The sequence below is a fragment of the Medicago sativa genome, chromosome 3 (genome assembly GCF_051527215.1).
Source record: "Medicago sativa cultivar Bolivia chromosome 3, Bolivia_mono, whole genome shotgun sequence".
Classification (NCBI taxonomy): Eukaryota; Viridiplantae; Streptophyta; class Magnoliopsida; order Fabales; family Fabaceae; genus Medicago; species Medicago sativa.
In genome coordinates, this window is record NC_140751.1 from 79,476,157 (window position 1) to 79,504,081 (window position 27,925).

The following is a 27,925-nucleotide window of genomic DNA, read 5'->3' on the forward strand; positions in this document are numbered from 1 at the left end:
TAATTGATTAATTAATTAAACTAAATTTTAAGTAAATAATTAATTTAAGTAAACTCAACACTCACCTCCTTTAATTAATTTTTTCAATTGACACATACCCCCCTCTTTTCTAACGCTGCTTTGCTCTGTTAAAAAACAATATCACTCACATTATAATCTCTTACAAAAATATTCCCTTGGCAATTGGTTCAAGCTTATAAATGTTTTGAGATTGAAATAGTTGATGTTTATCATCTTCATGTTACATTTCTTTGTTTTCAATTCCTTTTGTAATTGGATTTTCGATTGTTGGATTCTAAATTATGTGTTTGATAGTTATCATCTTCCTATCTTTGCTTGAAATTCGATATATTGACATTCCACTTGGATTATTCATGTTCTTATTTCCTCTGTCACTGGCATTGTAAACATTTGGTTCGAATTTCCAATTTTTTGTGCAATTATTATTCAAATTGTATCTTTACATTCCTTCTGAAGCCCTTAATACGGAACAAATTAAAGTGACATGCTTCAGTTTCTCCATCGAAGATAAGGAATCGATCGGAACCACAACGATAGAAATCTACTGCAAAACTGCTTTTCTTTGATTCTTTTGATGAAGCGTCCTGACCTATGACTTGTGAAGCTTCGTTGGTTGATTTGGATTTTTTTAACGATAATGATAACGGTGTTAATCTCAAGGGATGCAAGTGTTGAGTTTAAAACTAGAGGGGGTGTATGTGATATTCAATGAAACCTCAAGGGAGGTCAGTGCAATTTGCCCATAAAATAATGTTGACGTCATCACTCGCGTCAGAGGAATTCAAGATATGATTGGTTGATTGAGATTTAGATGAGATAACGCTGACATAGACTTAATAATTTGAGCTTAATTGAAATATAAATAATTAATGTTTAATTAAATTTGAATTACTGATTTAAATAAGAAAATGTCATCATTTAATTGTTAAAAGTAATTTCTAGATAGATTTTACCACTTAAACCAGGACATGAAAGAAGATTAAATTGGGTCAATATTGATCTTTCCACAACATTCAGTGGTAAAAACTACTACTACTACCCAATTTCTTCTTCACGTAAACCATAAATCTCGTTCTATATCCATTAACCAATTTCTTATTTCAATACTTTTTCTAATTTAATTAAGGGAGATGTTAACGAGTGTTCCCGAGGCACTCTTTAAGACCTTTAAATAGTAAATTTTTATGAGAATCATTGCATTGAATGCATTGAAAATTGAAATAATTGACTTTTTTAGTGGATAATTTCTTGAATTAGAATGCTTAAAGAGTGCCCCAAGGCACTCGTTAACAAGACCCTTTAATTAAATAACCAATTTCTTCTATGCAAAACATCCTTGCCAATGAAATTTTCAATTTAGTTGTTCTTGTGTTCGCCCAAAACCAAAAAACATGATTGTGGAAACAACACACATATTGGTTCCTCTGCAACACATTTAAGAGACCAATATTTATAAGAAATGATATTAATGAAGAAAAAATTTTGTTTGACTCATAAACCAAAAAATGGTTTAATATTTTATTTGAGTAAAAGTAAAGATGAGATGATTAAGTTAAAACTCGTGTAATTTAATTTACCTACCTTAATCTATCAGGACAAGTTGATAGGTTTTACATGTTCCTATTATGATGTTACACGTTTCATCAGCAGATTGGGTCGAGTCATAACCCAAAAAATCCACAACGGTACACCATCCCAAGCAGTCAATAGTTCTACCAAGTTCTAATTCAAAACCATAGTATGAAGGGGTGTGCATGTGAAGGTGCGGGAAAATACTTCCATGACATTGCTTGGGTGCCATTGGTGCCATTGGTGCAATCCTGGCCATTGATGTGTGTGAATGTGTATGGGGATGTGTGTGTGATGTGTGTGTGTGGTGGTGGAGATGCTAGCTATGACACCAATGACACCAAAGCTATGACACCAAAGTGCTACTCGAAGGCGCGCGCGGGTGCGTGCTTTCATGTGAGTTTGTGTGTTGTTTAAATGTCTTGCCATGTATCCTAATAAAAAATAACATGAGGGGATTATATGATATTTTATGCATCATTTTATAATTTGATTTATAAAGTTATTATGCTTCACATTTCTGTTACGAAATCATATAAACTGAAATAGTAAACAAAACTAATTCTAACAATTAAGTTGTGTTTTTATATTTTAAAACTTTCTTCACCTTAGTAGAGTATAAACAAGAAAGGATCAACCTGCATTGTTTGTTGACCAATAAGTCCAATCACTACAGGGAAATTTCAAGAGTCTATTAATTACAGTCATGGGATTATTCCTTGCTTTGACTACTCTAGTAGAAATTAGATCTGGTTTAGAGGGATTTGGATCCTCTCCATTGAAAATTTTCTCAAGTTTTCTCCATTTTTAATCTTCACCATTAAAACCCGCTAACCACTTTTCTTTATAATTTAACACTCATTTTCTCTCTCATATTTGATGGTTGAGATTTCAATGGAGAAAACTTGAGAAAAATTTCAATGGAGAGAATCCAAATCCTGGTTTAGAGATCATCAATGTTTATGATGAGAAATGTCCAACTACTCTTATTGTTGAAGGAATCTTCAATGTAGCTTCAGTTGGTATCTTAATCTATATGGTATTTGTAGATCTTTTTGCAGTTGATTTTATGAATCTAAGGATACAAAAGACATTGAATGTGTATTTTTTAACGAGACTGATTTATGAGTTAAGATCCTCTCAATTTATGTGTTATTCTAGATCACATTATGGTGTTGTCATGTTTTTTTTTTACTAGAGTGAAGTTAGACCAACATATATCTTTTAAGAGTGGTGCATTGATCCGCTACATTCAAAGAGCGTAGTCCCTTTAGTCAAATATGATTTTATCATCTTATGATTCTTTTTATCCTATGTCTACTAGTACTATACTAATAGTATAGGAAAGCTAATCACCACCAAAGTTCCTTAATTACGCTCAATGATATTAAGGAGGTCACTAATTTAAACAACACACCGTGGTCACTAATTTAAACAACTCAGAGCCCACAAGGGATAAAGGGAAAGGAAATGGGATAGAATCACATAACTTATGAGTGAGTTAAAGAGAATTTGAAAGCCTTGAACATCTCCCTCCCTCCCTCCCTCCCTGCACATCTCCCTCCCTCCCTACCCGGCTTCTCCTATACCATTTGTCGACCACCAGATGAAAGCCTTGTTCTTCTTCGTCATCTTAGCTCTGGTTGTTGATGGTGGATCTTCACCACCCAACATCACTCACCATTCCCTGCCACCAACACCTTCACCTGCTTCACCACCACGATCTTCACCATCACCATTACCACCACCACCACAACCAGAAGATGAGGCAATAATCAGCCCCTTTCTAAACATTACATATGAACCTCCAGCACCTCCGTCTTTACTACCTCGGCTTCAGTACCATCACCACCGTCTTCTGGTCATAGGGGAAGAGTGGTTCTCACTCTGCATAAACCATAGTGATCCATAACTTCTTTTTTAAAAGTATGTGGTTTATAATATGGACCACATGCTTTTTTTAGGTTCACCACCAACTTTATGTTGAAATGGGTCAAGTCTAAAAAAAAATCTATTTTTTTTAGGTGAAAAATCTAATTTTTTTTAGGGGAAAAAAATAAAAAATTTAAAAAAATCTAATTTTTTTTAAATGTTATCCATGTTGTTTTTTTTTTTTGGGACAAAATCACGAAAGTTTAAAAAATTTGGGTTTTTTTTTTAAGGAAATAAGTTTTGGGGTTAAAAGCACATTTAAGTCAAATATATTTTAATAATTTGTTAGCTGAAGAAATATTTTTCTAAGTTTTTTTTTAAAGAATTTTTCCAAGTAAATTTATTAGTTACTCCCTTCAGAATGAAATACCAGTGAAAGAGCGGTTAAAAAGATGATGTATGTGAACTAAATTTTTAATCATATATTTTTTTAGTCATAGATATTGACTTTTCAATTATCATTTTACTTATATTTTGGTAGAGATATTGCATGTTATATGCAGGAGCTGAAGTTCGAATTTAGACATCTCACTTCTTCACATTTAAAATGTGTGAGTTATAGGCACTAGGCTAATTGACAAAAAAAAAAAAAACTAGTTTGTAACCCTTATCTATGGTTTTCAGCATTACTTTTATTTTTTGTTATAAAATATAAAAAAAAAGATATGATTTTCAAAAACAAATGAAAACTTTGACAAAAAAAAACAAATGAAAACTAAATATGGAATGCACTAATAATAAGTAAACAATTATTAATTTGTGAGACTTTTATTTGAAAAGACAAAAGAAACCAAAACCAACACAAAGACTTGAAAAAAAGAAGAGAAGAAAACAAAACACCTTCGGGAGCGGGTGGTTGAAGAAGAACCGGTGGTAGCTCCTTCCATTCACATCACATTTTCATCAAAATTCAATCTTCAAATTTCAATTTCAATTTCAACAATTCATTCTTCTTTCTTCGATTCATTACACATAAACACTCTTTTCTCAATTCAATTCATCAAAATTCAAAAGGGGCAAAATGGGAATGAAACAAGTTATTAAGAATCTCGATGCATTTCCTCGCACAGAGGATCATTTGTTGCAGAAAACTCAATCTGGTGCTCTTGGTAATTCTCATTTTTTTTCTTCCCTGATCCATTTTTTTCCTTAAAGTTTAGATTTTTTGTTTAATTTTTGATAAATTTGTGATTTTTATTTGATTTTAAATGTTTTTTTTGTTATTTGATTGCAGTTTCGATCATTGGTTTGATTATAATGGCTACGTTGTTTCTGCACGAGTTGGGTTATTATCTTACAACTTACACTGTTCATCAGGTTTGAATTTTTTTCTAACTTCAATTTAGTAAATTAATTAATTTTTTTTTTTTGTATTTAATTTTGGAATAAGGCCATGTTTAGATAAACAGCTTAATTTGCAGCTTATAGCATAAGTGCTTATTGCGGTATGCGATTTTTCTAACTTCAATTTAGTAAATTAATTAATTTTTTTTTTTTTGTATTTAATTTTGGAATAAGGCCATGTTTAGATAAACAGCTTAATTTGCAGCTTATAGCATAAGTGCTTATTGTGGTATGCGATTATGTATAAGTTATTTCTATAACAAAAGATAAAATTAAGTTATATAAGCTGTTTTCATAAGCCATCTTGAAGAACTTATGAAAATGAAGAACTTATGAAAATAAGCTGAAAACATCTTATGAACATGTCAAAAGTTGTTTTCATAAGCTCTCTCAAATAATTTCACAAGTGCTTATGCTTGTAGATAAGCTCAAATGAGCCAATCTAAAAAGGCACTAAATAAAAGGCCTATGTGTATATTAGCATAAGTTATAATCTTCATCATTTGATATGTTGATATTATTTGGTTGTCATTGTTTAATGTAAATATCATTGATATTAGTTCTGTGTATATTAGCAAAAGTTGGGCATGCATATAGTTTTAACTTATTATATACTCATTTTTGCAGATGTCTGTAGACTTGAAGCGTGGAGAAACTCTTCCAATTCATATAAATATGACATTCCCTTCTTTACCTTGTGATGGTTAGCACCGGCATTTTATCTGCTTCATGTTGATTTTGAGTTTCATTTTTCGTTTTGAGGTGTATTCAGATTTGTTAGTCTGTACAGTGATGAAGATTCTAAATCTTTTTCTGCGATTCTCTGTTGGCAGTTTTAAGTGTGGATGCCATTGATATGTCTGGAAAACATGAGGTGGATCTTGATACAAACATATGGAAAGTAAGCTTGTTAATAGACCTTTTTGGATTTCTTTTTATGTGTTTTGGTTTTCTAGAAGTATGCATTTTGCTTCATTTTAAATAGTTTCTTAATATGTTGGTATCCACTATAGGGTTAATTCAAAGTCTTGTATCCTTCCATATCGGAAAAAATACAGAACCCTTCTCTCTCATAAGCTGTGAAAGTAAAACAAATATTTATTTATTTATTAGACAAATATTGCTTACTTTGGAAGATTTAGGTGAGTGCTAAGTGTGCATTAATATCTTGTTTTACCCTCAGCTTAATAGTGATCTGTGTTGCAAAATTTTCGTTCAAACTTCGATACTCGACCAAACAGAGATTGAATTTGAAGTTTCCTATGCGAGGGTCGTTGGGATGTAATTATCCATATCTTATTATATTAAAGATAACTCAGACTGTTCAATATTGTGATGGTGACTTAATAGGTTCTCCTATTGATGGATGTTTCACTTCTGGGTATTGTGCCATATCAGTCACTAGTGTAAGATAATAGTGCTATCACGGCAACACGCTGTGTTACAGAAAATTACTGTCGTAGATAGCATGTTGTTAAAAAGTTTTAGTGGAGAAGGGATTGTAGCAATTTCATGGGCAATTTGCAATTGTAGCAGCTAGTATACCAACAATGGACGAAAAACCTATTTTTCCCAACTCCTTTCTTCATCAGTTATCTCTTTGTTTGACTTTGAAGTCTCCCCAAGTTGTGTTATTTCAGTTCCTTCTGTTAATTTGTATGTTTGCGTTATAATTCTGTTTTTTCATTACTAATGACAAATATAACTCAAATTTTAATTATTTTGCTCAATTATTCTGTTTTCTTCTGGTGTGATATAAATTATATTATTTTCATTATATACATAAACTTCGGTATTGTGCTCTTCTCTTCCTACAATATGCTTATATCACTATATTGGTTTTTGGGATCAGCTGCTCCATGTCGCTATGATAGGAACCCGGAATTAAAAAGAAGAAATTGTACTGTTGAAATAATAGAAAATATCACAGAAGATTAACCCCTGTAATCCCAGAGCAAATGCTCTTTCAGAGTGCTAACAATGCATCTCTGCCCTTCTGATCTTAAGTCTATTTTCCGAATGGCCTTATTTATAATACTAAGAAATAAAATGCTTATAACTGCTCCTGACTGCATACTAAATAACTGCCCAACTTCTCTCAACTACTTCTTGTGTTCACTAACCGCATCAGCAGTTACCCTATCACGCTATAAATAGGAACATGTTAAATATGCGCAGTGGTTGTTACTTGTTAATTAATAGGCATTGAGTTCTGTGTTAAGTGAATTTTTACACCCTTTTTAGTATTCTTAATCCCTGTATCATTAATGGTTATTTACGCTAATTTGTTTGGACTTATTGCAGCTTCGTTTGAACAGTTATGGACAGATAATTGGCACTGAATATATATCTGATCTTGTTGAAAAGGGACATGAACATGATCATAACACACACAAGCATGGTAATGTCTTGTTTTATCATGCATATAATTCCAAAACTGTAGGTTAAAACATGGTTTGCATTTGATTGGGTTATTTTCATTTGACGACTGGTAGATTCATTTCCTTTTTTTGGGGATAATAAAGGGATTCTCTCCTACCACAACTCATTCCCGTTTGTGTTTAAATAAGTGATCTTGTCCTAAATGTTGGACTGAAGATCTCAATGAAAGGATGCATGAGATGATGAAAGATTTAATGTCATTTTAAAGATACCAATTTTAATAGAAAATACACATACTCTTTGTTATTAGAAACTATTATTAAATTTAAAAATATATCTGCCTTAGCTTAAGCTTTTGGGAGAGTATTTCTTGGCACGGCATCAGAGCCTCTATGATCATGTCGGATATAGTATGCGCTTTATTGGTGTATTCTTTCAAATAAAAGTTAAATTTAACATCAGGTTGGCCAAGTATATGCACTATTCACTCTTAATCCCCATCGGGCTCATATGTAAGAGGGCCGTTTTAACGTGTAAAATTCAATTGTGTGCTTTGACCTTTTAAACCTTTGGCACATTCGACAAAAACGATCTATTATTAAACTACAGGCTGGTTCTTTTTGTTTAATAAATTTCTGGGGAAATAAATTTCTGGGGATAAAATAAGCTACTGCTCTATCATTTATCTCTCTACTCTCCATTCAACATTTATCACCTGCAACATGGAAAGGAGGAGAGGGAAACCTTTGATTTGCAAGGGGAAGAAGAGAGAACAAAACTAATTTACAATTATACCCTTATAATAATAATAAATACTACCTACCTGTGTCCTTATGTGTAAGACCCTCTTATAAAATCTGTCTGTCCCTTTTTATAAGTCCCTCTTCAAGCTACAAGATGCATCACTTACTTTTTCACAAAAATACCCCTAATGAAATGGAGAAAAAAAATAGACATCAATTCAAAGGGATCTTATATATAGGGACGGAGGTAGTATCTTTGAATGCCAAGTTCTGCCACGTAGTGGCGGTGGTTGAGGATGCCAGACCATGGTGGCATGGAGGATATCGTGAAGCGACAATAATGGTGTGGAGCATGGTGTCAATGACGGAGGGCATGGGTGACAATAGATGTGATGGAGGGTGCCAGCCAGACAGTGATGGTTTGAGGTTGTCTGGATGCCTAGCAGAGGCAGTGGGTGTCAGGTGCTGGCAGTGGTGGTTTAAGTTAGAGAGTTCTCGGCAGTGGAGAGTGGTGATGACATAAAGGTAGAGGCTGCCCAACGTTGGTGGCAGTGGATTTTGTCGTCCCCATGTTTTCTTCCTTCCAAATCCCTCCCAATGTTGGAGGGGAGCTAAAGTTGAGAGGATGTATCTTGGCTACCTCAATTCCCTCCAAAATTTTGAACCAAACAAAGAACGTTCATAAATATTCCTCATCTTCTCTTCATTGTCCCCCTGCCAAACACTGCGTAAACTTAACTGCTACTTTTTACATTCATCCACCCTTGCTGAATCCTATGATTTAATTTCTCTCTATTTCCCCGTCATTTTGTATAATGAACCCAAGATTCCTGACATATTGAATGCCAGAAATCATGTTTTTCTAAATGCATATTGAAGATTAACTGTTAAACACTTGATTTTGTGTATCATGCTCATATTATGACAAGTATAGAGATCACAATCTGTCATTCTTTTATAGTTCTTTTCTGGTCACTTACAGTCTTTTAAAAATTGTCAACAGATGATGGTAAAGATCATCATGAGCATTCAGAACAAAAAGTTCACTTACAAACCTTTGATGAAGCCACTGAAAATACCATCAAGAAGGTGAAGGAGGCATTAAAAAATGGAGAAGGATGCAGGGTATAAATTCTGCAGTTACTATATCATGAATTGTTTGTGATAGTTTTTGTCCAATTTGAAAGAAACTTAATATTTAGTTTAATTCTGTTGCAGGTTTATGGTGTTTTAGATGTTCAAAGGGTTGCTGGAAATTTCCATATTTCAGTGCATGGGCTAAACATATATGTTGCACAAATGGTAAAATATTTTTCTATCTTCATTAGTCTTTGAAAAAAAATCAATATTTTAGACTTCAGTACACGAACTAAACATATATGCATATTATGATTCCTTGAAATATTTTTTCCTAGAACTTACAGGTTCAGGTATCTTCAATAGAATTTTACATCACATAAAACTGAAACACTTCTGAGTTTTTTTTTCCTTGTTTATTATTCTGTCCCAAATAACTGCAAATAAGTAAATAAGGTATGTCGATTTTACTAGTGCATAACTTACTAAGCAGATTGAATTTACTGCCAAAGAAATAACTTTAATAAGAATTTGCAAATAAGTTTATTGCAATGTGACATTTATTCAGCAGCTTCTATTAGACCTTCATGTTTTAAATTATGAATTGTTGTATATCAGATACCTAATTTGATAGTGATGGTTTTCTCCAGATCTTCGATGCGGGAAAGAATGTGAATGTTAGTCACGTTATCCATGATTTGTCATTTGGCCCCAAATATCCAGGAATTCATAACCCACTTGATGAGACATCAAGGATTCTGCATGATGCGAGTGGAACTTTTAAATACTATATAAAGGTTTGAATATTGAGCTCTTTCTTGAATATTGTTTTAACATGGCCTGAATAACAGTTCAGTTTTCAAATTATGATGCAGATTGTTCCAACTGAATATAGATATATCTCTAAAGAAGTTCTACCGACTAATCAGTTCTCAGTTACAGAATACTTTTCCCCCATTACTAGTCAATTTGATCGGACATGGCCAGGTTGGATTTAGTTTGAAGTTGGCATTATACATTTATGAGTTTTGGTTTCAGTTTTCAAATGTTAATTAATTCCTGTTGATTTTGCATATGTAGCTGTGTACTTTTTGTATGATCTATCGCCTATTACTGTCACTATCAAGGAAGAGCGCCGTAGTTTTCTTCATTTTATTACCCGGCTTTGTGCCGTGCTAGGTGGAACCTTTGCTGTAACAGGTAATTTTTCCTTTAACTGGAATATCTACTACGAGTGTTCCATATGATTATAGTTTTAAGCTATAGCTTTGGCTAAATTATGTATATTTTTTAACTTCAAAATAAAAATCACAAAACATATAATAAAAAACAACATTTGACTGGTTCAACTGTATTTGTACCGGTTCACCGATTATGACTTGCGAGATTGACTGATTTTCGGGTTAAGGAGATTAGACACCTGATTTGTCGTTCTCGATTCGTCGACAAGTCGAACGAGGCGGTATAGGCCAGTTTTCACAACACATATTAGATATGAATATTTGTTCTAGCTTAGTATGTTTTAAGTAAAGACAACATAATTTACATAATTCAAATCCTGATTAGCATTTTCTGCAAGAATTCAAGCTAACTAGGGTTGTAATGATATTCACAATTAAGTTATTAAATATTGATTTTCTGGAATCCTTACAGATTAAAATTCTTCCTGCCTTAGTTTATTTTGTTTCTTGCTCTCAAATTCTGTAAAACCAACACATTTACATCAACAGGCATGCTGGACCGTTGGATGTACAGACTCGTTGAAGCTGCAACTAAACCAAAGACTAAAAAGTAGATCTTGAAGACATGACAATTTCAAGCAACTCTCCTGCATCTCCAAGAGATTCCAGGCACTATTTGGAATTTACTTCAATACTCACAGATTTGAAATGTAGCAGCCCAGTTGAATCAAGCATCAACATTTCAACTTTCACAGTTTTGTGTTCATAGAATTCCTTGTAGTGTCTGACAGTGACATCAAACATTAGTTGATCTTAATCTCTTTTGTTTTGGAATGGATGTTTTGAATATAGTGAATGAGGTATATTGTCAGTTTTCCCGTAGTTGTGCAACTCTACGCAGTTTGATTTTTTTATATTCTAAATTAGCATTAGACTTGTAAGATTGTTGTTAGTACATATTATTAGTTCTTAATCTATCTCAAGAAAAAAATTAACAAATTTTGTTCTGAAAATCAAGTGTTATTAAGAAAGTTTTGTGGGTTGCATTTTTAAATGCATAAACACTTTAGCAAGGCTTATGATAGAGTGGATTGGGGGTTTCTTCGTGGTGTGCTTATGCGAATGGGGTTCAGTGAAAAATGGATCCAGTGATGATGTGTGTTAGTTCTGTTGCTTATTCGGTGCTTATGAACTTTGACAGGGTGGGGCCTATTGTACCTGGCAGAGGGTTGCGCCAAGGTGACCCGTTATCACCATATTTATTCATTTTGGTGGCTGAGGGCCTCTCGACCCTTATACATAAGGCAATTAATAGAGGTGATATTCATGGGGTACAAGTGTGTCGCGGCGCACCAGTAGTGTCACATCTGTTGTTTGCAGATGATTGTTTCTTGTTTTGTAGGGCCAATGTGGTGGAAGTACAACAATTACTCAGTATTCTTAAAACTTATGAGGCAGCATCTGGCCAAGAAATTAATTTATCTAAGTCTGAGGTTTTTTTCAGTCGCAATATGAGTGGGCGGCGCAGGAGGATTTGTCACGCATTATTGGCGTCCGACATGTGATGGGTACCGGAAAGTATTTGGGATTACCTTCGATGATTGGTAGAGATAAGAGGTCCGTTTTTTCTTTTATCAAGGATTGTATCTGGAGACGAATAAATGCATGGAGGGGACGAGCATTATCGAAGGCAGGAAAGGAAGTTATGATCAAATCTGTGTTACAATCTATTCCCTCATACTTAATGAGTATTTACCTTCTACCTAATTCAGTTATAGATGATATTGAGAAGATGATCAATGCTTTTTGGTGGGGAGGAAGAAGTAACAATCGAGGGATTAAATGGATGGCTTGGGAACGCGTGGCTTGCTCCAAAGAGTTTGGGGGAATGGGGTTTCGGAATTTCAAAGCTTTTAATCTCGCTATGGTAGCTAAGCAAGGATGGAGTTTTCTATCTAAACCAGAATCTCTGGTTGCTAGAGTTTTTAAATCGAGGTACTTTCCCCAATCGTCTTTTTTGGGTGCTAAACTCGGTAATAACCCGAGCTTTGCTTGGCGGAGTATTTGGAATTCGCGTCAGTTACTTTTATCTGGTAGTAGGTGGACAATTGGACATGGACAACATGTCAGCATGATGAATGATCCGTGGGTTCGAGGTGTCCATGGTAGTTGGATTCAATCCCTACAAAGTCAAGGTGTCCATAGTTTGTGTGTGTCTGATTTGATAGCCGACGAGGAACGAGTTTGGGACATTGATAAAATTGAATCTTTGTTTTCAGAGGATATGGTGCAAGCTATTCTCAACACACCTTTGTTTGCGGAAGTTCATAATGATAGAATAACGTGGATAATGGAACGTAATGGGAGGTATACTGTTAAGACTGGTTATAAGCTGGCAATGATGGAGTTGTTACATAGCGATCGGTTCCATGTTGAAGGAGAGTGGCATGGAATTTGGAATGTGAATTCCCCTTATAAAGCACGTAATTTGTTATGGAGGATTTGCAGGAGGTGTGTTCCGACGCGTCTTCGATTACAATCACGACATGTACAATGCGAGGTGATATGCCCCTGGTGTAATACGGCTGTTGAGGATGATTGGCATGCTTTTGTGGGTTGTACGGTGGCGCGTGAGAGTTGGTATTGGGTAGGGCTTTCGACTGTGCTGCAATCGCGAGTTGGAACTATGAGTAGTTTAGCAGATTTTGTTTTTGATATGTGCCGTTCAGAAAGCCGAGATATTGTTGGTCGGGTGGCTTTACTTCTTTGGCAAATTTGGGTTGCTCGTAATGATGTTATTTGGAATGACGTTCATCATACTTCAACAAGCATCGGAAGGACATCACTAGATGCATGGCAACAATGGCAAAATGCTCATAAACATCCCTCACCACCGGTTGTGCAACACAGACAGAATATAATGCAAGGTAATAGTTTAGTTTGGGAGAAACCGCGCGAGACGTGGCTGAAGTGTAATGTGGATGCCGCGTTCCATGATCGTAACCAATTTACATCTTTTGCGTGTTGTGTTAGAGACTCCCGTGGATAATTTATTCGGGCTCAAACGAAATGGCAGCGGGCAAATATGACAGTTTTGGAGGGGGAGGCAGTAGCTTTACTCGATGCCATTCACTTTGCTGATGTGAACAGATGGGACCGGGTTGTTTTCGAGTCCGACTCCGCTTCTTTAGTGCAGTCTTTATCGTCCATGGTGATTCAGAATTCTGTGCTATTGTTTCAAGTATTATTTATCAGTTATCTTTACATTCCAACTTCGAGGTGAAGTTTGTTAGGAGACAAGCGAACATGGTTGCTCATACTTTAGCTAGGGCGGCCTGTTCTTGGGCTAGTCACCGTATTTTTTTGATTCTTATCCTTCTTGTATTGAACAATGGTTGATAAATGATAGTTAATTTTGCTTTGGTCAAAAAAAAAAAAAAACACTTCAGATTCAATTGTAATATTTGATGTTCAAGAAGAAAACAATATAACAATTTTAATATTTAAGGTATATGGAATTTAATGGTGACTTGGTGGTGCAATGGATTGGTTGCAGTTGCAATATCATGTAGTCAAGTAGTTAGGTAAATCACAATCTTTGTGTTGGGGCGTTTTGCATAAAAAAATTAGCAAATCAGATCCAACTTTGAGACTTAATTATTACTCTTTCAAGATTTTCATCCTCTGTTTTCATATAGTGAAGAATCTGCTTCACGAGAGTTTGATCAATCTATAATTAAGTTTGACCTTTGAAATGAGAGAACACGTAATTTCTTTCTACTAAAACAAATCTCCATATCATATAATAAATATTTTCTTCGATCATCATATTTTAGTGGCAGTTTCATATTACTAAGCATAAATATTTCACCATCCCATAATTCTTAGATAGAAACTCCACGGCAAATTCTTACTAATGTTTTTTCTCAAATACAACCGCGCATAGCGCGGATCAAAAGGAATATGATCAGAGAGATTGTAACTCACACGCTAATAACACAAATTACTGGATTCTGCATACACATTGTGAATGTTAAAGATGTTTAAACACTAATAGTTCAGGACTCGGGAAAAAAAAAAAAGTTAACTCCGATGATCGCTAAAGACATAAAGAGGCCTTATGCCAAGTGACTCCGAGGATTAATCAGTTATATTTTTAAATTATGTTACACAAATCTTGATGCAAAAATTTAATAATGAAAAATATGTGAGACACATAAAATAAGGACATTGAAACCTTCACTCTTCAGATATATTTATATTTAACAAAACATTCCTAGAGTATATGTCTGCATTCTGCAGTTTAAAATACTACTGCACATGGTGGAATCAAATTTTTTGGTCCACACTCTAGAATGCCAATCTTAGTATCATAGAAAATTGAGTAAGATAAATAAAAGAAACAACAAAATCCCTTATAGTTTTGAAAAACTGGTCTAAACCAGTGGTATCAACTACAGTCATTGGTGCTGCTCTTGCTGCATCCTTTGCAGTTGATGTGGTTGTCTCTGAGTTTCTTGCTGCTGCTGACTCGAAATAATATGTTGATTAGAAGATCGAATCTGCCTATTTGTTTCCCATCTGATATATTCCATTAGGAGAGAATTCATGCTGATTGCAATCCCAAATCCAGTGAATGTTGAAAGAAGAACCGAGAAAACTGCACTCACATTAAGCTACAAGTAGAAACATCAAATGTTAACGTAAGTGACTTATTCATAAAACATGATGGAAAGTGGATAATGATCTTACTATGGAATAGAATATATGCGCAAACAGGATGACAAATGCGAACTGGAAGCAAGCATAAGCCCATATGTAACTCCTGCTCACTGCCAACAAAAAAACATGTTATTTAAAATTTGTTGAACATATTAATTATTTCCAGCTAACAAGTGATTATTGTAACAAGTTACTAGGTAATTATCATGTCTATGGAAGCAAAAGATTAGTAGAAGAGTTTAATGAACAGGAAAATTCACAGGGTATACATGTCTTGTGCTAATCACCACTCATGTTAAAAACAATGAAACACGGACAAGACAATGAAATGACACTTACTTGTAATAATTTGATAAAATATAAGTGATTGAATGTAATCACATTCATTGGTGTCATGTCGGAATCTGATACAATTTGACAATCGTTGTAAAGTGAAACGCAGGTTGTTCCTTTATTCCAATTCTTGCTAAATCCATTGGTAAATCCCAAATTTCAAAGAGCAAATTCTTTGAAGATACAATTATGATTTTGTTTCAGATTAGGTTCAAATACTACCATTCAACGATTTTAGGGGCTCAAGGCACAATTCTATCAAGCACTTTATTTGAACAATATTCATACGGGGTTCATGGCCAAAAACTAATCGGCCCAAAAAGAAAATGAAAAAATATAATTAAGGGAACTAAAGTTACTTTGGCATGCTAAGGGAAAAAGAAGAAAGCGAGTTTACCCATGGTTGAAGCAATGATAGATGAAAGGAGACCTAAAATGCAGGAGAAAGGCAATGAAATGGCGAGAGCACGTGGGCCCAAATCTGAAACCTGGTACACTAGAAATCTTTGAGTCAGAAATACTTCCATCTTGTACAAATACAAAAATTTTAAAGAATACAATTATACAACTAGTGACCCATTGGTTTGACCAGTGACTCAGTACTTTGACTGGGTCGATGACCGGTCCGGTTTTGAAAACACTAAAATGATCAAACAAAGATCGGTAGCATACCAGTAGTTCCTCCAGAAAGCAAAAGTATGCAAGCATGCTAACCAAGACAAGTACTGGTACATCCTGCCAGATCCTGTAGAGTATATTATAATTAGAGAAGGCAGTTGGGGGGTTGGGGGGGGACTTATGACACACACACTATCTATTCTATTCTCTAAGAAACTCGACTACATTTTTTTCCCACATGGCATGTTCTCTTTCAATAATAGTTTCAGGTCAAAACAAAGAAAATACCGAAGAGAAATACAAAACAATCTACTATTTGGTAACATTTTCTCAGTTTCTTTAGTTTATAGGTCTGTTATGTTTCTTTTTGTTTGGAGCGTTATTTAAGAAAGGAATGTAACAAATACTAACTTGAGATGGAATGTCATATTTTTCATTGAGTCTATACTCGATACAATAGCTAATCATTCCTAATATATTTGCCTAGTAAAAAAAAAAAAAAACCAGTGATTGCCTAGTAAGTTGTCACATTTATAGTCTAAGCATTGTTTCCACATAATTATGTGATGTTGGAGGATAGCCAGAGCACTAGAGGCAGAGGAAAGACCTAGAAAAACTATCACAGAAAGTATTTGGAAATTAATGAGTTGGACCGAAATATGGTTTATGATAAAACATCATGGAGTAATTTGATCCATGTAGCCGACCCCACTCAGTGGGAAAAGGCTTGGTTGTTGTTCAAATTCTGTAATAACCTTTTCTGGTCCCGCATGCATAGACACACATTTCAGAATTGTCTATAATTTCATGTTTCTTAGACAGCCCAACAGCCATTTACATACAGATTAACCTTTTTGACTCGTTCAGTGAATACCAGGTTTTCGTTCATATCTTTGAGCGATTTCTCTTCATTAGGTACAGCAGTTTTTCAAAGACTGAATATACATATAAAGTTAACTTGCAAATTTCGAAACCTAATGACCCTAGACTACAACCAGCCTTATAATCAAAGCAAAGCGAAAATAATAAAAAGTATTGGTCCTGGAACTTAAATGTTCTAGATAATCTTGTAATTTGGACCACAAGGCCAACAAGTAAGCATGACAAGAACATTGTAGGTTTTTCTCTAATATGTAAGTTTGACGAGGAATTGAACTGAACAAAAAAATGATTACAACGTAGAAACAATTAAACTTTACCTGTAATTAGTTACTGCTCTCTGTTGTGATGCATTCAACGTATGCCGGACAACAGTCGGAGGACTAGAAATTTTCAAGAGTGTTACTGGAAGATTCCGGACATCCTGCTTGCAGACATCACATGTCTTATTTCCTTTGATACTAAACCACTTTACTGCACAGTCTTGGTGTGCAAGTGCAAGCTCACCTTTGCAACTGCAGTCCATCCTAAGAGTATCTCCCCCTTCCGCAAGCTCCACCAAACAAATCCTACAAACTGCTTCTTCTTCTGGAATATCCTCGGAAGCATCTTCAATGACTGAAACCAAACGGCGTGACAAAATGCAAAAAAAACAATAAATTACTATTTAGACTACATATGCAGATAAAAGTAGTTGTTATTATTGAAAGTGCAAATGTAATTGCGATGGGAAATGATCTACTCGTGTTGAAATCTTCAAATAAGCTTGTCATGGCACAATTTTGTGTATAAATCTCTTCATAAATATTCATAGGGAAACATCACCTATTTAATATCTATAAAGATAAAAAGATAGAGGATCATTCACAAAGAAAACAAAATAAATGTCAAAAGATAACAAGAAAGTTAACATACACAGTTATTAAATTAATTTTTTATCATAAAAAGGTTATAGTGAAGATTTCAAAAGGGATACATAGAATAAAGTAATTTAAGTTCCATATATCATGAAGATTTACCAATCTCTTGCATTGAATCACTGCGGGTTGAAACACCATCAGTAGTTGCTGGCTGTGGTCTTGCTGAAATTACACGAACCAGACGCCTAGAATCTGTTGCAGGTCTTAAATTAGCGGCTTTGACATTAACCGGAACTGAAAATGATCGAGTCATATGCTTATTCACTTTCGATTTCTGTTCAGAAAAGACAATTTTCATCAATGTAGCATACTTTAAGTATCATATTTTCATATATAAAAATGTAGAAAGACCATTACTATGAGAACAGCATAAACATACATTTGAATCAGAACCACCCTCTACATGTCTTCCATGTACATTCTCTGCACCTGAATTAGCAATTGGAGTAACCGGTAACGAATGCGCCGCTTTACTCGATGAAGGGAACAGAATCTTATTAAGTGAATGAGACCTTGAAGTTGAAGGCTTATTATCCAAAGGACCATTATCTGATGATAAAGTATCAGAAACAATCAAAACTCTCTTTTCAGAATCTTCTGAACAAGTTTTTGTCCTAAAGCTCCTATCAGAAAGTAAATTTTTCATAGAGGACTTGACTTTGGTAGAATGTGGCCTTGGTGGCAGTCCTCTAGTGGAACCTGGACTTGATAATGTAGGACCATCTGTCTTAGTAGAAGATGATAATGCACTTTCTAGTGTCCTTGTTGGTATTTGTAGAGATGAAAGACTAGGCCTTCTGGACTGTGAAATCAACAAATTTTGGTCATTATTTCCATTTCTAGCAATGTCTAAAAATACATCAAACTCAAATTTGGTACATTAAAATGTGGAAAGTGACATAAAAATATCTAATGGAAACAAAAAACTAGATTGCTAAAAAAGGAAACTTTATTTTAGCACAGATGCTAAAAAATATAAATATATATTATTTGTTGATTAAGATGTGGAAAATGACACAAAAATATCTAATGGAAAAGAAAAACTAATCATTTAACCGAGTTCGATTTTAGAATGGAACAATTATTTGTCGGACTTTACTTAACTCATAGCCAAACTTGGGATTACGAGTGTCCGGTCAGACTTTACTTAACTCCAAACCAAACTTAGGATTACGAGTGTCCTCTTCTTCTGAGAGGATTAACACAACCAAAAAAAAATATTGGAGAAAATAAAAAAGGAAACTTTATTTATGCCCAAAAGCTAAAAATTATAAATTTATATCATCTTCTACCCTATGGTTCAAACCAATGGAAACCCATTTGATCTAAAGAAAAATTATGCTACATAAGCAAAAGGGTCATCAGCATTGAGATTTTCAAAGAAAGAAGCAAAAGGGGTTTGTGCAGAATCACCTGATGATGAAGAAGAGAAGAATCTGACATCATTGGAACTGCATCAGTTTGAAGTTCAACACCTTCCTTCTCCATCAAAGTTAGATTCAGGTGAAAGTTTGAAGAGAAGTTTGCAATAATTAGCAACAACTTGAAATATAATAGGAAATGGAAATGGAAAAAGTTTGGAATAGGAAAGAGTGATGTAGAAACTAACTAAAAAGAAATTTTGATTGTTGATTAAAAAATTGTTACATGTGGATTAATTTTTATATGATATGATTAGGTAGTAGAAAATAAGAAGAAATTAAGACTTGAGAAAGAAAATATTTTTACTTTTTTTTCTTTGTTTGATAGAAAAATAAAAAAGAGAAATAATATTATTATTTTGAAAAGGACAGTGAGAGGGAAGATTATTATTTTTAATAACATAAAATTGAAGCTAATAAAGAAAAAATGTACACTGTCTTTTTCTTATGCACCAAATGAAAGACTCTTATTATCTTTTTGTTCACTTTCTCTCTTTCCCTTTTTTACCAGACAAATTGCAGCATACTTTAATTACTCCCTCCGTTCCGCAATAGATAACTCATTTGAAAATGTGTAATTTTGACCTAATTTATTTTGACCATATGTTTCTACTAATATACAAAGATAAATAATATCATATAAGACGTCGTTAGATTTGTCTCGATGAGTATTTTCAAAATATCAAATTTTCATAATTTTTTTTAATATATTATTCAAGATATTTAAGCTCAAAATTATGCATTGGCATGCGTAATAAGATCAACTATGTCAAGTATTAAGGGACGGAGGGACTAATACTTAAAAATTGTTATGACCCCACCAACTTGTGATCATCATGAACATGCTGTTTCAATTTTGCCACCAATTATAAATAAATAAAATAATAATTAGCTTATATTTTTGAAGGAAACTAATTCTAATGAGACATCTTACCATCAAGAATTAACGCAAGTGAATGTTGTAAATTTTGGAGTTTAAAATTAATTCCTACCGGCTTAAATGCTCAGTTGGTCCCTTAACTTGATTTCAAGTATCGGTTTGGTCTCATAAATAATAAAAGGCGCGTTTAGGTCCCTTAACTTTATTCCAAGTATCAGTTTGGTCCTTTCTGTTAATTTAATTCAACAAAACGTTAAATTTAGGGACCAAACTAATATTTTTCAAGTATCGGTTTGGTCCCAAAAGTAATAAAAGGTCCGTTTAGGTCTCTTAACTTTATTTCAAGTATCAGTTTGGTCCTTTCTGTTAATTTAATTCAAAAAAATGTTAAGTTTAGGGACCAAACTAATACTAATTAAATAAGTTAAGGGATCAAACTAATACTAATTAAATAAGTTGAGGGACCAAAATTTAATTGTTTTTGCATTAAATTAACATAAGGGACCAAACCGATACTTGAAATAAAGTTAAGGGACGTAAACGGACCTTTTATTACTTATGGGACCAAACCGATACTTGAAATCAAGTTAAGGGACCAATTGAGCATTTAAGCCTATAAAAAAATTATGGATATGTTCAAATTATGATTATTGAATAAGGTATAAATCATTAACGGGGTAATAGTCACTTTGGTCCCTGAAATTGTAATGAGTAGTCAAAATAGTCCTTCAATGTATCAAAATTTCAAAGTAGTCCCTGATTGTGCATTTTGTTAGTCAAAATAGTCCTTAATGTTAAAATATTTCATTAATATTGTCATATTAGTCCTCCAATATACTTACTTATTGTCATATTAGTCCTTATAAGTACATGTTTATTGTCATTTTAGTCCCTATATGAAAAGAGTTATTGTGAACATTGAGAGGTTATTTTAGTGTCAATGACTATTTTGACTAACAGAGTGCACGATCAAAGACTATTTTGAAATTTTGATACAATGAAGGACTAAAATGACTAATCATTACATATTCAGTGATTAAAGTGACTATTACCCCAATCATTAACACCTTCAATTTCTCATTGTAGAGTTGTAGGTACTAGATAAGATGAAATCATGATCTCGTGAGCCACTCATGTGGCTAGGCACACACACTTGAAAGTTGAAACTGTACCATGAAAGTGAATTGGAGATGGAGGAAGGACGGGAGTCTTTTTCAAGTAAAAGATAATATAAAATAAATAAAAAGATTGCAAAATTTGTGATTATTTGCTATTTTATTTTATTTTATGTATGAAGCAATTAAGAAAGTTTTCTTCAAAAAAAAGTAATTAAGAAAGTAAAACATCCTTTCTAAAAAAAAAAAAAAATTATCTCTCCGTCTTTGAACTCCACCATCTTAGTCTATTACAATAAATTTTCAAAACAAATTTTATACCATATAATTCTTGAAATGCTTGAATTGTCAAAATGGTCCATGAAAACCATGAACATAAGTCGGGCTAATTATCCTAAAGAACTAACCATAAATATCTATATCTATATATCTATATATATATATATATATATATATATATATATATATATCTCTATTATATATATTTGCACTATTTTATTTTGATAGTACACATGGCATCCTTATATTAAAAGGTGCATTTAATGTTTTGTGTAATTGGTACATATTATGTGATTTGTGCAAGACTTATGTAATTAACATGATTATGCAAGTTGACTAAAAGGCTTATAATGACAAAAAAATAAATGGAATATTTTATTCAAATTATTTTTGCTATTTAATGTGTTACTAATTTCATTACTAAATTAATGGCATAATTGATGTGACTTACTTGCTTCTTTTTTCCTATAAATATTGTTTGTCCGTCTCAAACATCTTCACATCATTTAGAATTCATACTAAAATTTTAAAATTATTCTCAAAATCTCTCTTTTGTTTTATTGAAACACTTTTCTTCTTAACATATTTTTTTCATCACTCTAATTTCAAAAATTGATTCAATTTATGATATTACTCCACTACATGTTGTATATATCCATGTATTTTATTCAAATTCACATATTCATCCTATGATACCCTCGAGTTCTAACGGCTTATGACAAGATATGTACCAATTACATGTTGGTACATAATTCTTAATTATCATCCAATCAAATTGTAATCAACACATCATTATATTAAGTTAGCCAGTCTTGAGTTTTTTTTCCTATATATAGTCAATTTGTCTTTCATCATTTGTATATGCATCTTCTTTTCGTACAAATTGTTTATAATATCATTTATTTGAAATGCAAATATTTCTACCTCCTGACCAATTCAATTTTATTGATTTCATTATTATCAAATTGATTTAGGCACCTTTTTTTTTTCCTTCCGAATTTTGATTCCCTTTTATAGGTTTAGCTTGTTTTATCTTGGTTTTCGGGTGTCAAACATTGATTACGTTTGAACCTTTCTAAACCGGTGATATCTTATTTTTTCTTGGGAAGGGAAAAAGTAAGCAAAACCCTTGAGAATCGAGGTCCGGGAGTTGTTTTCGCTACGGGAAGGTGTTAGGCACCCATAACGACTATAGTAACCTATAGGAACCGTCTTTAATTTCTACGCGCGCGCTTTATTTTTAAATGCTATTTGAAAATGTTATTTACACCTAAAAGTTACTAAATGAAGAATTGGAGGGGGAAGAATGTTTTTGGATTTTTATTTTAGTTGAATTGAAGGAATTTTGTTCCTTGCCTACGTACCCGTTTAAGGGATCAAATCCACCGTAGTTCTCTCTCAAAAAATGTTTTTTGTTTTTGTTGGTTGATTTTAAGTTTGAAAATGGAGTTTGAAGAATAGAAGGAGGCCTCAAGGGCATGAGATTGGAAAATAGTGAGGTTGAATTAGTGAATTGCAAAAAAAGTCAAAGTTTGATTATTTTCATTGAAATTTGATTAAGAAAATGGAAAGGAAAATGCAATGGGATGTTGGATCCCAAGGTTTATTTGGAAAAGCTTTGAGTGAAGTTGTTCACATTTGTTTGGAAAATTGGTTTTTTCTAAGTTTAAAGCCCTAGGCATTCATCTAAGCATACAATCCTAAACATACATCTAAACATGCATATTCTAGCTACTTATCTAAAGTGGTGTGTGTGCATGTGTCGGTGCTTGTGTCGGTGTACATTATTAGAGTCCATTGTCCTTTACATCATAACCTAGATACATTCTATGGCCTCTTTGCCAAGAAATTAAAAGCATGAAAGAATATTACAAAATTTCCTAAGTGTTTACATTCTAACTTTTGGTACAAATTAAGTTGCAAGAAGGAAAATAGAGATGAAAATGGGATGCAATGATGATGCTTATGGTGAATATGAAATATGAAAGGAAAATGGTTAGTAGCATAAGGCAAATATCAAAGAAGTGAAGTAAGAGAAATATTAGAGTGTAAAAGGTAGAAAATAAGTGCAAACGTGGCTAAAATTTGTTCATAAAATGCAAGAACCAAGTGACCTATAATTCTCACATTCCAATTACATTTTGAAGGTTTAGAAACAAGTTTTGGAATGGGAATTAAGGCTACATGATTTGCTTGACATTTTAAAACAAATTTGGAGCATATTTACATTATTTAACTACTTAATGACTTGTAAGCTAAGTAACCTACCAAAATTCACAATTATGCAACAAAATTAAACACAAACAGTAGCTAAAACCTTATGAAATCAAGTGGCATAGGTCACTAAAATTTAACAAGCAATTTGGATTGAAATCAAGCAAAAGTTTCACTTATTTTTTAGCCTAAAATATGACAAGAATAGCAAGAAAATTAATACTTTGTTTTTTGACCAATTTTAACATATGAAAATTATCACAAAATGCTACAAAAATATCAAGAAATCTACATGAATTTTTTAGGAATTTTTTAAAGGGTTTTTTGGACTAAAAATGACAAGAAAATGATTCATTCTAACAAAAAAACAAGGAAAAAGCTACATATATTTTTTAACAAAATTTATCGTGCAAAAATGTCATAAAAACATCAAGAACATCATCAAGAACCTATGGAAAGTTAATTGGAATTTTTTTTTAAGATTTTTGAACATGCAGGGGGTATGAACAGCAGAAATTAGCAAGAAGCATGCAGGGATGGGGGGCGCGAAGAGCAGCATATGCACAGACATGGGAATTGGGCTTAAAACTAAATGAATGGACCGGGTAGGAGTAGGAAACGGGTTGGTCCATGGGGTGAACCGGTTCAGTGGCCTATATAAGGCCATGAACCGGTTTTTCCCTCATTTCTAACCCTAACTTCTCTCTCTACATTGTGGTTTAGTGAGAGAAGCTCTCACCCAACCTTCATCTTCAACCTCATGACTTTCTGGAAAAATATGAACACCGATGAAGTTTCCGGCGACGGTTAGGTTTCCGGTGACGGAACCACCGTGCCGGAACTCCATACTTGACTATTTTCGAAAGCTTTTTACACCGATGTGTTCGTTTTTCCTTCCTGAGTTTGAAGATCTACTTCGTTTTTTCTAAAACTCATTGAATCTTTGTAGATCTACAATTCGAACTTACGGTTTCAAGCTTTTCAAATCTTTTCGAAATCTCTTGAAATGAGGCTCTAATCTGGACTATTTCCTCTACTGATTATGAATATGAACTCGTATTTGTAAAATAAACCGTGAATCTTCGTGGATTTGTACTTTAGGGTTTCGGTTTCAAGTTTTTTGAACTTCTTTCAACCTTTTTCAACTGAATGAGTCTCAAGGCTTATTAATCCACTGGATTCACCGTTTATTTTTTGTTTATGGACCTTTGATGAAGATTTGAGGTGAAACGAAAAGGTCTTTTCGAAGTTACCTGGATTTTTTAGTGGAGATTCGAACACAGATTCTTGAGAAAGCTTTTGAGTTTTCTGATGCTTCTTGCCGTTCCAGAATTCACTTCGTTCTTTCTTCTTCTCTTCGCGCTATCCAGACTTCGTGATCGTGCTTGAATTCGTCACTGTAGGTGATGGATTCGCACTAGAATTGCGAAGCACAGTTCAATGATGAGAATCCAGCAATGGATTCACTGAGAATCGTAACGAAATCCATAAGTCTGCCTCGAATTGTTGATTCAGGAAAATTAGGGTTCCTATGTGATTTTGTGCATTCTTGCGTTCCCTGTGAAATTGAAACTGTTTTGAGGACTGTGAGGATTCTGTGGGATTGAATTGCGTGTGAATTGAAGGATTTGATGGAGGATTGAAGGGATTAGGGTTCGGAGAAGATGAATTTCATGCGAAGTTCTTGATGAACTTCGAAGATTTTCTTCAGATTTCTGAATCTTGATCTTAACTGACAAGAGAGAGAAAACTGTGATGTGTTTGTGTGAGTTGGCACTGAATGAATGGGTCTGTTGGCATTGACTGAGATGACTGGGCTTTATAGCTGACACTTGTGCAATTTGGACAAATAAAAAAATGACATGTGGCATAACTTTGTAACAAACTCTTGGACAAGTGGACAAATGAGGAACTGACATGTGTACAGACCTGATGACTTGGAAAAAAAAAGACCAAAAATGCAATTTTTAGAAGTTTAGTACTAAAAAATAAAAATAAAAATAAAAATGAATTAAAAAAATGGTAATTGGAAAACAACGTAAAGTGAAACGACTAAAATTGACAAAACGGACTAAAACGAACAAATGGCCTAAATGAGGTACTTTAAAGTACCTCTCTGCCGAAATCTCGTGTGAAATGACTAAAATGCCCCTAGGGCTAAAAACGACTGAAAAAGACTCAGATGCAGTTGAAAAATGGTTTTTTTAACAGAAATTGAATCAAGGACTCATACAAGCAAAATTAAAAGACTCAGGGATAATTTTTAGGATTTAAACAGTGACTTGACACTTGAAAAGACTAAAATGCCCCTAGGGGCAAAATTGACTTAAAAATGACTTCAAATGCAATTTTAAAATGGATTTTGACATAGAATTGAAATGAAGACTTATTCAAACTATTTGAAAAGACTCAAACAAAATTTTGAAAGACTGAGAGAAATTTGACACAGGAAATGACTAAAATACCCTTGTATGTGAATTTTGCAAATAACATTGAAATAAAATGCAGAGAAAGATGCAATTGATCAAAGACACATCAAATGACTTGAAATGCAAGAAAAGGAGAAATTGATTAGTATTTTTAGGTCCAAAATTAGGGTATAACAGCTGCCCCTATTTAAGTTTCTTTGTCCGGAGAGTCAAGAGACGAAGTCTTAGAGTTGACGGGACGAAGATACTTAAATATTAACATTAGCACTGCTTTTGGACATAAAAATACGTTTTCAGATTTTCAAAGTTATGAATGTCATGCAGTACTTTAGTTATGAATGCAAGACAAACAACTGGGGTCTATGGAACCTGTGATGTCACTGGGGATTCAAGTGGACATTGACAGGGTAGACAAACCAGGGATAGAAAATAAGGTACAAGCTGTTCTTTGGGTCGAACTAGTCACTTGACCAAGGAATACAAAACAAAAGATAGGTGCAAGCTGTTCGTGGAATTGAACTTGGCACTTGACCGGAAACATAGACATATAGGCAGATACAAGCGGTTCCTTTGGATCGAACTTGACACTTGGTTAAACAGATAGACAGGCACAAACTGTTCTTTTGGATTGAACTGGCTGTTTGGCCGGAGACATAGACAAAAGGGTTGATACAAGCTGCTTCTTTGGATCGAACTTGCTTGTTGGATCATCACCACATCATGTGGGAGAGTGCAGACTGTTCTCTTGGAACGAACTCGTCGTTTGACCGATAACAAAGCATAAGCTGGGTACAAACTGTTCTTCAGATTGAACTTGCCGTCTGACTGATAACAGAGCATAATCTGGGTACAAACTGTTCTATCGAACTTGCCGTTTGACCGATAACAGAGTATAAGCTGGGTACAAACTGTTCTGCAAATCGAACTTGCCGTTTGTCCGGAAGCATAGGTATACAAGTAGGTACAAGTGGTTCTTTTTTGGGTCGAACCTGGCACTTGACCAGTAACAAGATACCAATTGAAAGTCTGGCTTAACAAGATACCAATTGAGGGTAAATTGTCATTGACTTGATTTGAACGTAGACATGACCATTTTTGTTGGCCCAAGAGTAAATTGACATTGGTTTGGATTGAATTGAAAGTTGACATTGACATTGACATTGAAATTGACATTGACATTGACATTGGCTTGGAAATTGAAATTGACATTGACATTTGGCATTGACATTGGATATTGACATTGACATTGAAATTGGAATTGAAATTGGAAATTGACATTGGAATTGGATTGAAATTGGAATTTGACATTGAAATTGGATTGAAATTGGAATTTGACATTGAAATTGACATTGGAATTGGAGATTGGCATTGGAATTGGAATTAGAGATTAGCATTGGAATTGGAATTGGAGATTGACATTGACACTGTCACTGGATGTCAACATTGGAATTTGAGATTGACATTGACATTGTCACTGGATGTCAACATTGACATTGTCATTGAATGTTGACATTGACATTGTTATTGAAGTTGAGATTGCTTCGAATTTGACATTTGACATTGAGTTGAATTTGGAATTGGAATTGAAATTGAAATTGAAATTGAATTTGACAGTTGGAATTTGGATTGAATTCGACAGTTGACAGTTGAAAGTTGGATATGCAACATGTATGTATGGTATAGCGAGATTATTGGATGTATGAGCACATAGAATGTATGATTATGCATGTATGAATGCTTGAAATGCATGATTGGTTGGCAATTGGACAGAGAAAATTTCACAGAGATGGACAAGACATTGGAAGATTGGGCACGTAGTGGCTCGTGCTGCAACATATTCACAGGGGAAAACCTCTTTGGAGAGAC

At 33.8% G+C, this 27,925-nt stretch overlaps 2 protein-coding genes across 2 annotated transcripts; one reads left to right on the forward strand and one right to left on the reverse strand.

The window, feature by feature from the left end:
- Nucleotides 1-4,320: 4,320 nt before the first annotated feature.
- On the forward strand, nucleotides 4,321-11,262 carry LOC146940617 (Endoplasmic reticulum vesicle transporter protein). The gene is made up of 11 exons (XM_085754302.1): nucleotides 4,321-4,631; nucleotides 4,757-4,839; nucleotides 5,494-5,569; nucleotides 5,700-5,767; nucleotides 7,171-7,267; nucleotides 8,995-9,116; nucleotides 9,210-9,293; nucleotides 9,719-9,865; nucleotides 9,944-10,055; nucleotides 10,149-10,268; nucleotides 10,799-11,262. The coding sequence occupies exons 1-11, from the start codon at nucleotides 4,544-4,546 to the stop codon at nucleotides 10,861-10,863; spliced, it is 1,062 nt and encodes a 353-aa protein (XP_085610428.1). The 5' UTR covers nucleotides 4,321-4,543; the 3' UTR covers nucleotides 10,864-11,262.
- A 3,209-nt stretch (nucleotides 11,263-14,471) lies between these two features.
- Nucleotides 14,472-19,305, reverse strand: LOC146940618 (uncharacterized). Its single transcript, XM_085754303.1, has 8 exons — nucleotides 19,135-19,305; nucleotides 18,101-18,523; nucleotides 17,821-17,995; nucleotides 17,122-17,419; nucleotides 15,977-16,049; nucleotides 15,702-15,792; nucleotides 15,002-15,081; nucleotides 14,472-14,925 (listed from the first exon to the last, which is right to left on the reverse strand). The coding sequence occupies exons 1-8, from the start codon at nucleotides 19,207-19,209 to the stop codon at nucleotides 14,710-14,712; spliced, it is 1,431 nt and encodes a 476-aa protein (XP_085610429.1). The 5' UTR covers nucleotides 19,210-19,305; the 3' UTR covers nucleotides 14,472-14,709.
- Between the last annotated feature and the right edge of the window lie 8,620 nt (nucleotides 19,306-27,925).

Excerpts from the sequence above, each read along its gene's own strand:
- LOC146940617 (XM_085754302.1), top strand. The coding sequence starts at position 4,544 with ATGGGAATGAAACAAGTTATTAAGAATCTCGATGCATTTCCTCGCACA. Across the intron at positions 5,570-5,699 it reads CCCTTCTTTACCTTGTGATG|TTTTAAGTGTGGATGCCATT; the intron begins GTTAGCACCGGC and ends CTCTGTTGGCAG. Across the intron at positions 9,117-9,209 it reads AAAATGGAGAAGGATGCAGG|GTTTATGGTGTTTTAGATGT; the intron begins GTATAAATTCTG and ends ATTCTGTTGCAG.
- LOC146940618 (XM_085754303.1), bottom strand. The coding sequence starts at position 19,209 with ATGGAGAAGGAAGGTGTTGAACTTCAAACTGATGCAGTTCCAATGATG. Across the intron at positions 16,050-17,121 it reads AGAGCAGTAACTAATTACAG|GATCTGGCAGGATGTACCAG; the intron begins GTAAAGTTTAAT and ends TATACTCTACAG. Across the intron at positions 15,793-15,976 it reads GCTTTCTGGAGGAACTACTG|GTTTCAGATTTGGGCCCACG; the intron begins GTATGCTACCGA and ends CTAGTGTACCAG.